Source organism: Schistocerca gregaria, chromosome 3 (assembly GCF_023897955.1).
Source record: "Schistocerca gregaria isolate iqSchGreg1 chromosome 3, iqSchGreg1.2, whole genome shotgun sequence".
NCBI lineage: Eukaryota > Metazoa > Arthropoda > Insecta > Orthoptera > Acrididae > Schistocerca > Schistocerca gregaria.
In genome coordinates, this window is record NC_064922.1 from 918,827,911 (window position 1) to 918,844,522 (window position 16,612).

General features: G+C 38.3%; 1 protein-coding gene across 1 annotated transcript in view; it reads right to left on the minus strand.

The window, feature by feature from the left end:
- Nucleotides 1-16,612, minus strand: part of LOC126355732 (RRP12-like protein) — a 157,211-nt gene that overhangs the window by 43,770 nt on the left and 96,829 nt on the right. The window contains exon 14 of the mRNA XM_050006101.1: nucleotides 4,851-4,974. Coding sequence (XP_049862058.1) covers nucleotides 4,851-4,974 — 124 coding nt within the window. The remainder of the gene's footprint in view (nucleotides 1-4,850; nucleotides 4,975-16,612) is intronic.

The following is a 16,612-nucleotide window of genomic DNA, read 5'->3' on the forward strand; positions in this document are numbered from 1 at the left end:
TATGACGTATTTTGAAATGTATTTGCAAAAGCAAATTTGAGCAGCTATACCTTAAATAGTTATGCAGACACAGCATAGACTAGCATCAAGCGCTGCATCAGTCTCCTCTTAAGACTGAAGACGACGACGATGACAACAGCAACATTTTAAAATAGAAGCTTAGAAACTGCACACTTTTGTTTGAGCAACTTACCAATGATAAACAGTTTTTATTGTTGTTGTTATGGTCTTCAGTCCAGAGACTGGTTTGATGCATCTATCGATGCTACCCTATCCTGTCCAAGCTTCTCCATCTCTGAGTAACTACTGCAACCTACATCTTTCTGAATCTTCTTAGTGTATTCATCCCTTTGTCTCCCTCTATGATTTATAACTTCCACACTTCCCACCAATACTAAATTGGTGATCCCTTGATGCCTCAGAACATGGCCTACCATCTGATCCCTTCTTCTAGTCAGATTGTGCCACAAATTTCTCTTCCCCCCCCCCCCCCCCCCCCCCAATCTGTTCAGTTCCTCATCATTAGTTACGTGATCTACCCATCACATCTTCAGCATTCTTCTGCAGCACATTTCAAAAGCTTCTATTCTCTTCTTTTCTAAACTGTCTACCGTCCATGATTCACTTCCATACATGGCTACACTCCATACAAATACATTCAGAAACGACTTCCTGACACTTAAATCTATACTCGATGTTAACAAATTTCTCTTCTTCAGAAACGCTTTCCTTGCCATTGCCAGTCTACATTTTATATCCTCTCTACTCCGACCATCATCAGTTATTTTGCTCCCCAAATAGCAAAACTCCTTTACTACTTTAAGTGTCTCATTTCCTAATCTAATTCCCTCAGCATCACCTGATTTAATGCAACTACATTCCATTATCCTTAATTTGGTTTTGTTGATTTTCATCTTATATCCTCCTTTCAAGACACTGTTCATTCCATTCAACTGCTCTTCCAGGTCCTTTGCTATCTCTGACGGAATTACAATGTCATCGGCAAAACCCCAAAGTTTTTATTTCTTCTCCATGACTTTTAATTCCTACTCTGAATTTTTCTTTTGTTTTCTTCACTTCTTGCTCAATATACAGATTGAATAACATCGGGGATAGACTACAACCCTGTCTCATTCCATTCCCAACCAATGCTGCCCTTTCATGCCCCTCGACTCTTATGACTGCCATCTGGTTTCTGTACAAATTGTAAATAGCCTTTAGCTCCCTGTATTTGACTCCTGTCACCTTCAGTATTCCAGTCAACACTATCAAAAGATTTCTTTAAGTCTACAAATGCTAGAAAATTAGGTTTGTCTTTCCTTAATCTATCTTCTAATATAAGTCGTAGGGTCAGTACTGCCTCGCGTGTTCCAAAATTTCTACGGAATCCAAACTGATCTGCCCCGAGGTCGGCTTCTACCGATTTTTCCATTCATCTGTACAGAATTTGTACCAGTATTTTGCAGCTGTGACTTATTAAACTTATACTTCAGTAATTTTCACACCTGTCAACATCTGCTTTCTTTGGGATTGGAATTGTTGTATCCTTCTTTAAGTCTGAGGATATTTTGCCTGTCTCATACATCTTGCTCACCAGTTGGTAGAGTTGTGTCATGGTTGGCTCTCCCAAGGCTATCAGTAGTTCTAATGGAATGCTGTCTACCCCTGTGGCCTTGTTTCAACTTATATCTTTCAGTGCTCTGTCAAATTCTTCACACAGTATCGTATCTCATTCATTTCATCTATGTCCTCTTCCATTCCCATAATATTACCCTCACGTACATCAATGGTCGATGTGAATAAATGGCTTGCAGAACTAATCAAATTCTGCAGTGGGAACAGAATAAGAAACATGGCTATGTAACAATATCATGGATATGCTGAGAACTGATTCATTGCTGATACTTATTGATTTTAAATACAATAAGTTACTGGCACTGTAAAAGCTTCACGTGCCATGGGAGAAATGATCTTTCAATGCCAGTTTATACTTCTCAAAAAGATTCTTTCAGAGGGTTAAGTATACTGGTTATACATTTCAAATTCAGAATGCTGAAATCTCAAGGAAATACTATGAGGGTAGGTGGAGAGTTCAAGTACTGACATAGGATGTTGTTTGTAACAACAAAAAAATGTTTTGTTATGTTTAAGTAGTGGAAGAATTTTGTTTAGACAGCTTTTAAAGTTTTCTTTAGGTTGTGCTCCACAGTTTAAGAAGACACACTTTTAGTTGCACCACCAAAAGCTGCTAAAACTATCAGACTGCAACTAGTTTCAACTATTTATGTCATCATCTGACATAATTTAAGTACAAAATATGGTAAACACAATTTAAATCATCAAGTCTTCTAGATGGTTACTTAAATTGTGAAAACTAGTTACAGCATAACAACATTTTAGCAGTTTTGATGGTATACATTAGAATTTTTTTGAGTAGTTGTGTGGGATGTGTTTCATTCATACTGAACTGGAAAACTGATCCTTAGAAATTATTTATTTTGAAAGTTTAATGTCTACAGAAATTTATAATATAATGTTGGTGAAGGTTTATAAGGACTAGGCACCTTCATTTTAAGAAGTTATGAAATGTGAGGTGAAATTAAAATGAGTCATAACTTCTCTTGATGATGATTCACATGAAGAACCTAACAAAACTACAGCCACAGACAGAAACATTGAGAAGGTGTGTAACATGGTATTGGATGACTAAATAGTTGATATGATAGGCACATCATTGTATTGTATAGTTTACTACAGGAATTAACTACAAAAAATTATGATGAATTTTTTGAATATTGAACAAAAGCAAATATCAGAACGAGTTTATCAGCAAGGTTACACAGTTATATGTGACTTCCTGCTAAAAACGAAATAACCATTAACGCTGTGGGTGAATATGAAGACCCTGGAAGTGAAAGCAGGAAACAAACTTTCAGTCAATTTATCTGAAAACTACTGCTGCCTTTGTTTTTTATCGATCACCTCCTGGAGGTTGAAGCAATAACTGGCAAATACTACACAAATCTTCTTGAACAACTGGATGGAAAAATTATAAATAAGACCTGAATTTCAACACCAAAAAAGTACATTTCCTTGGGGGAAAATATGTACCCATGAGGTGCTCCAGCCAAAAATCACAGATCTGAAATACAAATTATTAGTACAACTCACTATTCTCCATACTGGCATTCTTTGGCACCCATCTACTCCCTTGTATAACAAATTTCATAGCAAGAAAACATCGTGTGAAAAAATTTTTTTGTGTAATTTTCAGCTCCAGGCCATACAAATATTTGTGTGACCTGAATCAGAAAAGTATAATACAATAATTATGTCAGTACATGGTCTTGTGTATTCCTTAGGAAATGTGCCTAGCCTATGAAAATCCAGTGAAGACATTATGGTATCTAGGGGTACCCAACCAGAATTGCCTGCCTGAGGAGTAGTCTACACACTGGAAGAATGTTGGACATTAGAGTGCTGACTTTAAATATTTCACTGACAGGCTACGAACTCTTCATCTCATCTTCACTGACAAAACAACTTGGTGAACTTAATAAAGCAGTACATTACCATACCACCGAATTTAGATACATTTTATTACATTACATTTATCATTTTCCACGGATCCCTTGGAGAGGAGTCTCTGGGATGTGGAAAGTCTTTTTTTTTTTTTTTTAATTCAGATAGAAGGATATTATACAATTCTAATGCAGGGAGAGTTATGAGCTATAATCCTTGTGAAGATATTAATCGATGGAGTAGAAGGAGTTGGCCAACAGGAAGTTCTTTAATTCGCTTTGAAACCGAACTTTATCACTTACAAGACCTTCGATATGCTCTGGTAAGTTATTAAATATATGAGTACCCATGCATTCGACTCCTTTCTATATTAATCTTAAGCTTTTATAGTCCTTATACAGACAGTTATTGGTTCTGGTATTATAATCATGTTTTGCACTATTTTGTGTAAAAAGAGACATGTTGGAAATGACAAAGAACATCAGTGAGTAAGTATTAGTTAGAATACCAAGTTTCTTAAAGAGTCTCTGCATAATGATCTAGGACTGACACCAGAAATAATTCTAATGACTCTTTTCTGAATTTTGAAAATGTTCTCTCTGTGAGAGGATTTTCCCCAAAAGATGATTCCATAACTCATTAGTGAATGGGAGTAGGCCGAATAAACTAACTTCTTCATTTTGAAATCACCTATTTCTGCTATCATGTGTACTGCAAATGTAGCTGAACTAAGGCGTTTCATTAAGTCTAGAATGTAAGTTTTCCAATTTAGGTTGAGGTCAATTTGTAGCCCTAAAAATTTGACACTATCTACAGCTTAATTTCATTGTTTTAATACATTACACTTATAGAGTCTGGTATTCTTTGTGAGGTACTAAACTGTATGTACTGGGCCTTGTCAAAATTCAGTGACAATCCATCTGCAGTGAACCACCCATTGATACTTACAAATATTTCATTAGCTGATTGCTCAGGGAGATCACTGGTACTGTTTTTTATACTAAATCATCCTTTATTTTCAAGTGAATTACATGGACCTGCTGTCATAACATTTCTTACCAACTGCATAAGGAACGATTTGTGTTATATAAGACATCCAGTGTTGTACCGCAAGTGAAGTAACACAATAACTATGAGTTACCTTCCACGGAAATATTTCTGTATGAACATTCAAAGTAGCAACTGCAAATTTGCTCTTTTATACACAAATCCATTGTACTGTATGGCCCATGAAAATCTAACCTGTTTCGTATTAGAGAAATGCATAAATAAAAAGTACTATTCTCCAAATAACCACAAGATACAATAAATCAAACTGAATGACTTACCCCTTTGCTTGATGGAGCAGACTTTGAAAGTGAGGTAATCAAAAGTGCCTTCAAATCTGATAAATTTTCTTTCACAAACTTTTGGCAGCTTTCAGATTTACTGCTGCACAGTTCTTCCAACAACCTGCATTATTAAAAAATTATGTGAGAAATATACTGACAACTAAGACATTATAATGAGACAGCCTGGCAGTTTCAAAACTACACAAATGAGTACTGAAAAAAGACTATCTACAAAAAGAGCTAATAAATTAAGGAAACATCATGTACTTACACGTCTTCTTACATAACACAGCAGAAATATCTTAAACAAAAAATTCTATATGCAAGCAATCACACTTCACATAATAACAGACAACAATGGTCTACAGCTTATGATGCTTTGCTGTTAACAGCTTGACCAGTATTCTCATATATGCACCCATCAGACCAAGGCTTTTGCTTAATCATACAGCTGACGAAAACATATATTCACTTGCAAGACAGCAGCGAAGTTTCTCTCATAAACATTAGCAAAACAAGCACATATTACCAGTATAGCTTCAGCTAGAAATGAATGTTTAGCCAGTGCCATGAGATTCTGGTATACCACAAAAAAATCACATGCATTTCATAGGTCCAAATATTTTAGGTGGAATTCTCTTACTGCATGAACTTTATTGTTTCACACTCATCTGTGAAACAATTATTGCTGCAATTTTAAATATCTCACTCTTTAGAATCCTTACTAGAACCTCCTTAGAGTGTACAACGTCTTCATCGACCTAAAACTTATACATCGTACAAGTCGACCTTTCTGTTTGGATATACAACTGATGTCAATGATTCCACCATGTAAAATAAAGTGTTGGTATAGGCCACTACATCTGACATAGCACAGACTTTATTAACAAGCAGCTTTTAGATCTGTTATCTGTTCACATTGTTTATGTATTACTTGGTACATGTTCATAAAGAAATCTGCACTATGAACCATATTTTGCCAGCTGGGCATACATAGCAGAGATTGTAATTTGGTAAGTGAATGGGATGGAGGTTTTCGTCAGGTGGGATGGGTAGAAAGTGAAAAAGCGGGAAGTAGATGAAGGCATTGGAGATGGATAGCTGGCAGCTAGGAGGGAGGCAGTAGGTGTGCAGGATAGGAATGTAGGAGGAAACGGTGGCAGATACATGGGCTGCTCATTTGATTGAAGCCAGAAGGATTACTGCAGCAAAGGATGTGTTCCAAGTATAACTCATCTATTTAGTTCAGAAAAGCTTGTGCTGTAGGGAAGCATCAAGGTGGCATGGGTTGTAAAGCAGACACTGAATCAAGTATTTTGTGCTCAGCAGTGTATTGTGCCACTGGGAGATCAACTCAGTTTTTGGCCATATTGGCCACTGTTTAGAAGTAGCTATTCATTCTGATGATCAGCTAGGTGGTAATCATATCTCAGGGTGTATACACAAAAAATAAAATCACACTTTTTCCAGGATGAAAATACTTTATAAACCAGATGAAAACATATTTTTTACATGTTAAGCAACAGTATACTTTTCCTCGGAGCTGTAAAACCTATCAGTCCTTTGAATGGCAGAGGTCTTATACCGGCGTAGGACTCCCCGCACTTTAGGAAACAAAATCCAGCACAAAACAATGTGTTTTGGAAAGATCTTTGACTTCCGACAATATGTACACTGCTTATTTTCATATTGCTAAAGTATATACATAAATTCCACCAATTACAGCACAGTAGCTTCCGCAGCTCTGAAATAGAGATTGCGTTGAGGATGCGCTTTTGTCAGCCAATCATAGCTCATGTCACGTGATCTTGCCAGCCAATGATGGCACTTATTCAGAGCATCTGACATGTTATATAATCAACCAACAGCAACAACACAGTTAAGTAGTGTGACCACACAGAGGAAAAATTTATGGTTTAAATTAACATAAGTGCAGTACAGCTTCAAGAAAAGTTAAACTTTCACATATAATACTGGGCGTCCACAATTTTTTGCTGTTTTTTCTCCAAGGGAGTGGCTAGGCAGGAACCTAAGAGTGCTTCAAAAACTAAACTGCTGTATTTGGTGTAATTCGTACTTCTATTTTCGTCTTACATAAACGTGCAGTTCAAATGCCAATGCCAATCAAAGATAACTCCAAAATGTGTTGGTTTTTCTGGATTTCATTTCCTAAAGTATTCAGAAGTATAAAAACTGTAACCTTTCCATAAGCCATTTTCCAATAACACAATTTATTTAATTTTTATTTTGTGATCATGGATGCAGTGATTTAGGACAGCCTTTACAAAGTAAAGTTTATACTTAGCTGTAGCTAGTTTCATGTTTTCTTGAAGAGGGATGCAACAACTTTTACATTGTTTTTATTCAAAACTCTGAGTATACAGTACAATATTTAAACGCCCACTGACATAAGGCTGCGAGCACTCACAGGAAGGTCTAGGGATCTTTGCAAGCGTTCTGCATTCTACCTGACTGGGACTGGAGTGGCAACGAAGGATGGGACAGAATAGGAGCAGTCACATCAGCAGCTGGTCTATGCACAGTGATCTAGGAACTGGATGAAGGGGGAAGAGAGACCACTGTGAGCTGAGGTGAGCGAGTCAGCAATCTGACACATGCAACACGGGCCATCACTTACAGCAGCTAACGTTATACCATCCCTGCTCAAAATTCCGATACAATGAAATGCCATAATCATACAGCTGCTGTTAACATAATTAATCACAAATAAAACAATTACTGTTTATACACCCAATGCCAAAAAAATGTAATTTGGTATGTGTAAAAAAATGCCAAGACAGTATTTAGAGGAAAATACTAGCTGGCATGGGGAAGTGCAAAACAATAACGTAAGTAAGTTGGTCAATAATTAAAGAAGAAAAGTCTGGAGCAAGAGTCTTTAAAAACGAATTTTTTTGGACCCAGTAGCTTATTCTTGAGATGATCTTTAACTATTGTGTAGCTAGCACATTTCAGGATGTTTCTGTGTTCTACCTTTGTAACAAATATTTGCAGATATGGAAGCAATTACTACAGTAAAGTCTGCAACATCTACGTTCTTCAACCATCGGATAACAAACAACTTCAAGGGCAACAGTTCCAATTTTGTGTTAAAAAAACACAGAACTGTTTTGGCAAAGAAATCCTTAAATAGGTTTTACAAGGCACATAAAAACTGAATTATCATCCTGAGTGTTTTCTTTACTCTGGACTTGATTAGCTAGAAAAATATGGAGATGGGGATTGCAAGTATATCAAACAACCGCAAACAAAAGTAACATGACCACAATAACACATGAGGAGTATTTATTATGTTTTTAGATACGGATGGATATATAAAAAGCTTTCCCCCCATAAGCCATGTCCCTTGCTGTTGGTGGGTGGGGAGGCTTGCGTGCCCCAGCGATATAGATAGCCGTACCATAGCTGCAACCACAATGGAGGGGTATCTGTTGAGAGGCCAGACAAACATGTGGTTCCTGAAGATGGGCAGCACCCTTTTCATTAGTTGCAGGGTCAACAGTCTGGATTATTGACTGATTTGGCCTTTTAACATTAACCAAAACGGCATTGCTGTGCTGGTACTGCAAACGGATGAAAGCAAGGGGAAACTACACTCGTAATTTTTCCCAAGGGCATGCAGCTTTACTGTATGAGAAGCATGGAGGGCTCAAACCAGTTTCTGGACTGAAGACCACCACCACCACCACCACCACCACCACCACCACAAAGCCAATTCCTTTTTCTGCCTTCCTTGCTGCCCAAACTTCCCTCATTCGCTCACTGTGTTTCTGTTTCTGGTCCTATGTCCAGGCTTCTTGTCGGCTTCGTGTCTTCGGCTTCATCTTGGTTCCTTTTTAGTTGCCCATATTTCCTTCGTCTTCCGTCTGTGATCTCGTTTGCGTTCTTCGGTCCATTTTACGCCTGTTCGTTTGTCACAGTGTATCTCATGCAGTTTACTTTTCTTAGTGATGTTTCTGAATTTTATTCTGTCGTTTATTGTGTCTGGTGTGATGTTGAGTTTGTTTAGGTCATTTTTTACCTCTGCCTCCCATTTGTTGTTTCTAGTGGTTACCAGTCAAAGATCTGCTTGGTCAGTCTGTGTGATGGCATTCTGTATAGGTGCTCATTGAATTGTAGTCTGTGTTTTCTAATCTTTTCTGTGATTGTCTCTGTAGGTTTGTATAGTTCCTCTGTAGGTTTCTTGATCCATATCGCACTGTTGTTAGTTGTGCCAAATATTTTCCTAAGTATTTTCCAATCTACTTTTTCCAGTTGTCTGATACATGTATGCCCTAGGATTAGTGTGGTCTCTGCTGCATACAGTGCTTCGGTGAGCACCACCGTGTTGTAGTGGCGTAATTTGGCTTTTTGTGGGATAGACTACTTCTTGTAATGATTCCACACTACTTTGTACGCCTTGTCCAGTTTAGTATTTATTTCTTTGTTTGAGTCTCTGTTATGTCCACTTATTTATAGTGTTTTACCAAGGTATTTGAAGTTTGCCATTTTGGAAATCATGTTGTAGTTTGTATTCAGAGGTTTCTTTGTGCTCATAAACTGTGCTTTTCATAAGAGATCTGTAGTCCAGTTTTGGAAGAAATTTCGTGTAGTTTTTCAATAGCTTCTTTTGTTTCTTTTATACCTTTCTTGACAATCGCCAAATCGTCTGCAAAAGCCAGGCATTTAATCTGTAGGTTTCTTAAGGTGATGTGATATTTCCCATTCTTTTATTACCTTAACTAACACTAGATTGAAAAGTAAAGGTGAGAGGCCATCGCATTGTCGGACACCTGTGCGAATTTCAAAGGGCGCTAATAGTTCCCCACAGAACTTAACTTTGGAACTCGTGTTGGTCAAGGTTCGCTCTATGATAGTCCATGTTTTGTTGTCTACTTTGTATTCAGCTAGAATTTTGAAGAGAGTTTTCCGGACGATAGAGTTGTACGCCTTTTTGAAGTCAACAAAGGTAATGATCAGGTTCTGTTGTTTGTATTGTAAAATCATTTTCAGGCTCCAAATTTGTTCTGCACAAGACTGCCCTTTACGGAAGCCTGCTTGGTATTCCCCAATCAAGTGGTCGGTTTGGCATTCTAGTCTGTTTAGTAAAGCTTTAGAGAGGATCTTTTATGTGACCAGTAGTAGGGATATTCCTCTGTAGTTGTTTTGGTCAGTCTTGGCACCTTTTTTGTGTAGTGGGTGTATCGGGGTAGTTTTCCAGTTGTCAGGAATTTTCATGGTTTCCCAGGTATCTTCCAAGACCCTGTGGATCGCTTTGGTGAGTTCTGGGTCTTGTAACTTCCACATTTCTGCGATTATGCCATCTTCTCCTGGTTCTCTATGATTCTTGAGTAACTTGATTATTTCTTTAACTTCTTCTATAGTTGGAGGTTCACTATATGGATTGAACGTGCTCATTTCTGTCATCAGTTCTTCCATAGGTGGGTCCGTGTTGAGGAGTCTTTCAAAGTACTTTGCCAGAATGTCACAATTGTTTTTGGTATTGGTTTCTAGGGTTCCATCCCATCTTCTGAAGCACAAATTGGGGGGGGGGGAGGGGGGGGGGTTGCAAAACCAGTCATATTTTCTCTGACAATTCTGTAGAAGTTTATTGTATTGTTCTTTGTGAAGTCCGATTCAATCTCCATCAGTTGCCGTTTATTATACTGTCATTTTTCACTGTGAAAGATTTTGCCTGATTGTTTCTGTTTTCAGAAAGTCCATTCAATTCTCTTGGGATTTATGGCTACTAAATTTTTTCCATGCACTGATTTGTTGGTCAAAAGCTTGGTCACGTGTGTGGTTCCACCAACGGTGTTTCCTTGCACGTGGTGCTTGTGCTAGTTTCATGGCCTCTTGGATTCTTCCTGAAAGTTGTGTCCAGCCTGTTGTTTTATCCATTTTAATTTTTTCCAATATTTGTGTCTGGTTTAAAGTAAGGTATTCTGAATCTGGTCTAACAATTTTGTTCTTCTGGAGCTCTTTCTTGATCAAAAGACAAATCCTGATCTGTAGTAGGTAGTGGTCTGAGTCAGAGTAGCCTTTACTTGTGTCTATGTTGAAAATTTCTTTTTGTGAGTCTTTCTGGACTATTACGTGATCGATTTGTAGTTCTTGCTTTTCCCTGGGGAATTTCCGTGAGGTAAGTTTCCATGTTGGTTTCTTGAATTTTGTTGACATAATAGTGAGGCTGTGTCTTTTGCAAAAGTCTATCACATGTTTTCCATTTTTGTTTGTGACCTTGTGTGTGGAGTATGTTTTCCTGTGGTATGTCTGTATTCCTTTTTTTCCCTGCGTTTAGCATTGAAGTGTCCCAGTATTATTTTGACTCTATGTGAAGGAATTTTCCTCATAGTTTCTTCCATGGTTTTGTGTAAAGAAACTAAAGAACGAGAGCATATATTGAAGGGCAAGTTCACATCTCCGGAGTTCGGACAGGTTGGTGTTGGTGGGAAGTATCCAGATAACTCGGACGGTGTAACACTGTGCCAAGATGTGCTGGCCGTGCACCAAGGCATGTTTAGCCACAGGGTGATCCTCATTACCAGCAACATTCGACAGGATACTTCCCGGGACTGGATCAGACTCTGAATGTGGCTCTCCAGCAGGGATACGACTTCCTAAAATCCTGCCTCGAAATGAGATCAATCCTTCATGAAATCCTCCCCACTCCACCAAGAGTGTCTTTCCGCCGTCCACCTAACATTCGTAACCTCTGGGTTCATCCCTATGAAATCCCCAAACCACCTTCCCTACCCTCAGGCTCCTACCCTTGCAACCGCCCCCGGTGTAAAACCTGTCCTATGCACCCTCCCACCACCACCTACTCCAGTCCTGTAACCCGGAAGGTGTACACGATCAAAGGCAGCGCCACCTGTGAAAGCACCCACGTGATTTACCAACTGACCTGCCTACACTGTGACGCTTTCTATGTGGGAATGACCAGCAACAAACTGTCCATTCGCATGAATGGACACAGGCAGACAGTGTTTGTTGGTAATGAGGATCACCCTGTGGCTAAACATGCCTTGGTGCACGGCCAGCACATCTTGGCACAGTGTTACACCGTCCGAGTTATCTGGATACTTCCCACCAACACCAACCTATCCGAACTCGGAGATGTGAACTTGCCCTTCAATATATCCTCTCTTTTCGTTATCCACCAGGCCTCAATCTCCGCTAATTTCAAGTTTCCGCCACTCATACCTCACCTGTCATTCAATGTCATCTTTGCCTCCACACTTCCGCCTTGACCTACATCTCTGCCCATACTCTTTGCCTTTAAATATGTCCGCTTATGTCTGTGTATGTACGGATGGATATGCGTGTATGTGTGTGTGCGCGAGTATATACCTACCCTTTTTCCCCCTAAGGTAAGTCTTTCCGCTCCCGGGATTGGAATGACTCCTTACCCTCTCCCTTAAAACCCACATCATTTCGTCTTTGCCTCTCTTTCCCTCTGTTGGTTGCGAAAGCTTGAATTTTGTGTCAGAGGAGAAGAGGAGTTATGGTGAGGAGTGAGCCAGAACGAAAAGGTGGCAAAGGGATAACCACCCAGCCTTCAGAACTTTGGTCAGAGAGGGTCACGGCCTTCATATCTTATGTTTTTATAACTGAGGTGCTCTAATGTACATGTAAAATCAGCTAGACACACACAATCGATTACTGGAGTAACACTGATTGATAATCTTGTAACTGATAGTTTCTTAAAGGGTCAACAAACACAGCACTACTAATAATTTCGTAATTAATACTGACTGTTGCTTGAGAGGGACAGGGTTATCAAACCTGCCTCACTTGTTTTTCAAATCACCCATTCTGTCAGTAGCCAGTCAGTGTGCTCGGCTTAACTGATGAATTCAGTTCTGCTGACATGTGGAGCAAAGTTCTATTAATTGACAATGTAGGTAATGCTCAGTTGTGTCACATTTTATTATTCATAGTGAAATCTTTCTTAAATCTATCTTTCCTACCAGCATGCTGATGAAATGGAATGATTAGTTTTCAAGACAGCTTGCTTTCAGATCCAGCATTCAAGGACTGGTTGGTGAAAGTACCTGCAGACCTTTATAATGCTGAATGTGGATTATGTCTAGGGACCCTCATTAACATCCGTTCTATGGGAAGACTGGCTCTTACAAGTCACATGACAAAATCCAAGGAGCACATAGCGAAAACAGCTGCCATGAGAAGCACAGAAAGTTTGTATGTCTACTCGTGACCAACAGTGACAACTTCAACCTAGCAGGCAGATTCTACTTCCACTACAACATCTGCAGATTCAGCCAGACCAACAGTGAAGTTGGCCACCTCAATTGTTTGCCTCCACAGAAGGACCTCACTGCAACTTCAAAGCCCGTGGATAAACTGGGAGGACTTGATTGGATGACAATAAATGATGAAATAATTAAGCTGGAAATATTGTGGTGTTTGGAGTGCATCGTTTCACACAAGTCACTGCGTTGTTTTGTGAATGACATGTTACTTATCCCCACAATGTCCCCTGACAATGAAGTGGCCACGAGCATGCATTTACAAAAAGACAAAATCAGTTATATCATGCAATACAGACTAGCTCCATTTTTTAAGTCTGAAGTTAAAGCTAACCTCACAAATACATCACGGATTGTTGTTTATTTTGACAAATCCTTGAATAAAGTGTGCAAAAGAATACAGATGAATATTTTAGTGGATTTTTGGGCCAAAAAACATCTAGTGTGCACCCATTACTACACATCGGCTTTTCTTTGCAGTTCAACGGCAGCTAATCTACTCAACTTCTTCAAGAAAAAACTTTTACAAGTATCAATGGATGGCTCTAACGTCAACCTTGCTTTCTTAAGGGAACTTAATTTTTTTTGAAAGAAATTGAAGGGGTAGACACAGTTTTAGTGGAATGTATGGGCTTCACGTTGTTCACAGCACCTTCAAGCCCCCAGTGCAGGAAACTCAATAGATGCTAATTCAGTTTATATGTGACTTTTAGAATTTTTTAAAGGATGTCCCTGCCAGAAGAGCTACATATATTTTGACAACAAAATCAGAACTGTTTCCCTTAAGGTTTTGTGTGATCGGATGGTTGTAGAATGTGGAAGCTGCTGAGCAAGCTCTAGCAATGCTTCCGTTTCTGTGAATACTTGTTGCCAAGCTGTAAGGAAAAAAAAAGTGCTAGCTACAAGGTAGTGGAAGATCACCTCAAGGATAAGCTACTCGGTCCAAAAATTGTCTTTTTCAAGACTCTTGCTGGAGACTTGACACCTTTCCTAAAGGATTTCCAATCCAATTGACCACTAGCACTGTTCCTCCACTCTTCTTTGACAGAGATAATAGAGACAACAATGACATGATTCGTCAATTAATTTGGACAAAGAATCCAATCTTCTGGGTGTGAACTATGTTAAGATTGGATTCACCATCAAAAATGAGCCTAGGAAGTGCAAGTCTCTCACAGCCCCTGAAATTGCTAAGTGCCGGAATGAATGCATATTGATGGAGAAATCTCCCCTGCACTTTAGGTTGACAAAAGCTGTTAGCTGCTTTGATCCCACCATAGGATGGAGGGAGGCCAACCCCAAACAATTTCATTCCTTTCTACAGATTTTGGTGGATAGCAATTGGATGGACGGTGGATGTGCTGATAAAGCAGAAGCTTCTGCTGTAAAGAAGAAATGCAAGACAAAATTCGAAACATTCAATGAAAAGGAGGAATGGCTGAATGAGTTCTGGATGTAATGTCTGAAGAACCAGAATGCCACGAGCTGCAGAAGACAATAAAAAATTGCAAGGGAAAGCAGTTGTCAAGCAAGGACACTCTGTGAACGAAGAGTGCCTCTTCGAGAATATGAGAGAAGAATCTGTAGTGAGCACAGTCAAGACACAAACAGTGGAGTGCAATTAGTGCCTATAATGAAGTCCCTTATACACCATGTAAGAAACTCATGAGATTGATATGCTAAAGACTTCAAGAAGCGAAATGATGAGGAGTCCAGGCAAAAGGATGATCTGACTAAAAGGAAGATTGCCGACACAGAAATCAGAGAGCTTAAAGAGCAGAAGGCAAAATTTGATGGGAGCATTCAAAACACTCAGATAGAGCAAGAATCTGTTACAGAAAGAATAAATGCTCTCGAAAAAGCTCCAAGTGAGCTAGTCTCCCAAGTCAATTCCTGAACTACAGTATCTGTTGTTAAACTACAGTACTCCTAAATTATTTGTTGTATTGTCTAATAATAATTAAAATGTTTCTTTAATAATTTTTTTAAAACAAATGAATATGAAAGAGTTATTTATTTTAACTTGCTAACTCCCAAAGATATTTAAATAAATATTTCACACAGTAACTTTCGTGATTCAAAAATGATTGGATAATAAACCAAATTTATGAAATTAAGTATTAAAATAAAGCAATGCCAGAGCCAAAATTCAGAACGGACAAAATATTTTATGGAAAAATCTCCTTTATTATTCTAAAATGAAAGAAAGTAACTGAATGTATTTTAACAATGATTAAACTGCAAGTTTTTGTATTTAAATAAAAATAAGAATAATAAAATCAGAAAAATTGTGGAATGAAAGAGGTAAAGACATACTTGTCCCAGTTGAAAGCAAATTTTAGAGCGGTGAATACAGGAGCTGCACTTACAGGTTTTTGCTTTGAAACTGGACTAATTTCATTCGAGAGAGAGAGAGATACGGACAGCTCACTACCTGTCACTTGGCTGGTGTTGCATTCTGTTGTCTATTTATACCATTACTTATATTAAAAACAAAGATTCCAAGACTTACCAAGCGGGAAAGTGCCGGTAGATAGGCACAATGAATAAAACACACAAACACACACACAGGATTGTGTGTTTTAAGTTTGTAAGTCTTGGAATCTTTGTTTTTAATATATTTTTCCCATGTGGAAGTTTCTTTCTATTTTATTTATAGCATTACTTAGAAAGAAGTAGTAGCAAACATTAGATCTGTTTGGAGAATAAGATACAATTCACTGGCAAAGCAAGTAGTAAAGAAGCAATTGCTCTTACTGCAACACATCTCTTTGCACACCCGAACACTTCGACTTTTCCATAGAAAAGGCAATAATGTGTGACATTGCTCAATAACTCATTATGCACTCTTTTTTTACTTTTAGCTGTCATCATTTCATAATTTTTAATTTATGAAAGAACAAAAATAAATATGAAAACTAATTTTGAAGCTTGGTCTTTTTTTAGAGTGTGTTACCCTTTGAGACATATCAAACACAAGTGTGTCAGTAAAATTTTAAATAATGGCACAAACGGCTTGTCTTCTGGGCCCACAATTTTTGAAACGGCTGATCCTCAAAGTGTTAAGTTTTGAATGAGAGTTAAACCCTCCATGATTTAAGAAATGTATTGCACATTCTTAAATTCTTAAATTAACACAATTCATCATGCATGGAAATTTATTTTGAAAGTAACGCTTCTCAGGCCACCATTTGTAACATTTTCCTGCAACCTGTTAGAAATGTACACAATTGTGCTTTCATGCTCATCGAATGTATGTTTGTTGTTACGAAGTACTGTATAGTGTTTGTCCTAAAGTCTTTGACACATTTCAGTGTTGGAAGACTTGTGTTTGCACTGTGTTTTGTTGTTGTAATGATCCATTTTCTTTGCAACTCAAGTTTTATTTTGGTGTTACTCTCTGGTTTATGTTGCACTGCTGCAGTATTATTCAGCAGTAGTGGGCTAAAGTAACATTCTTTGTTAGCGCATCAGTTTTTACAAGTC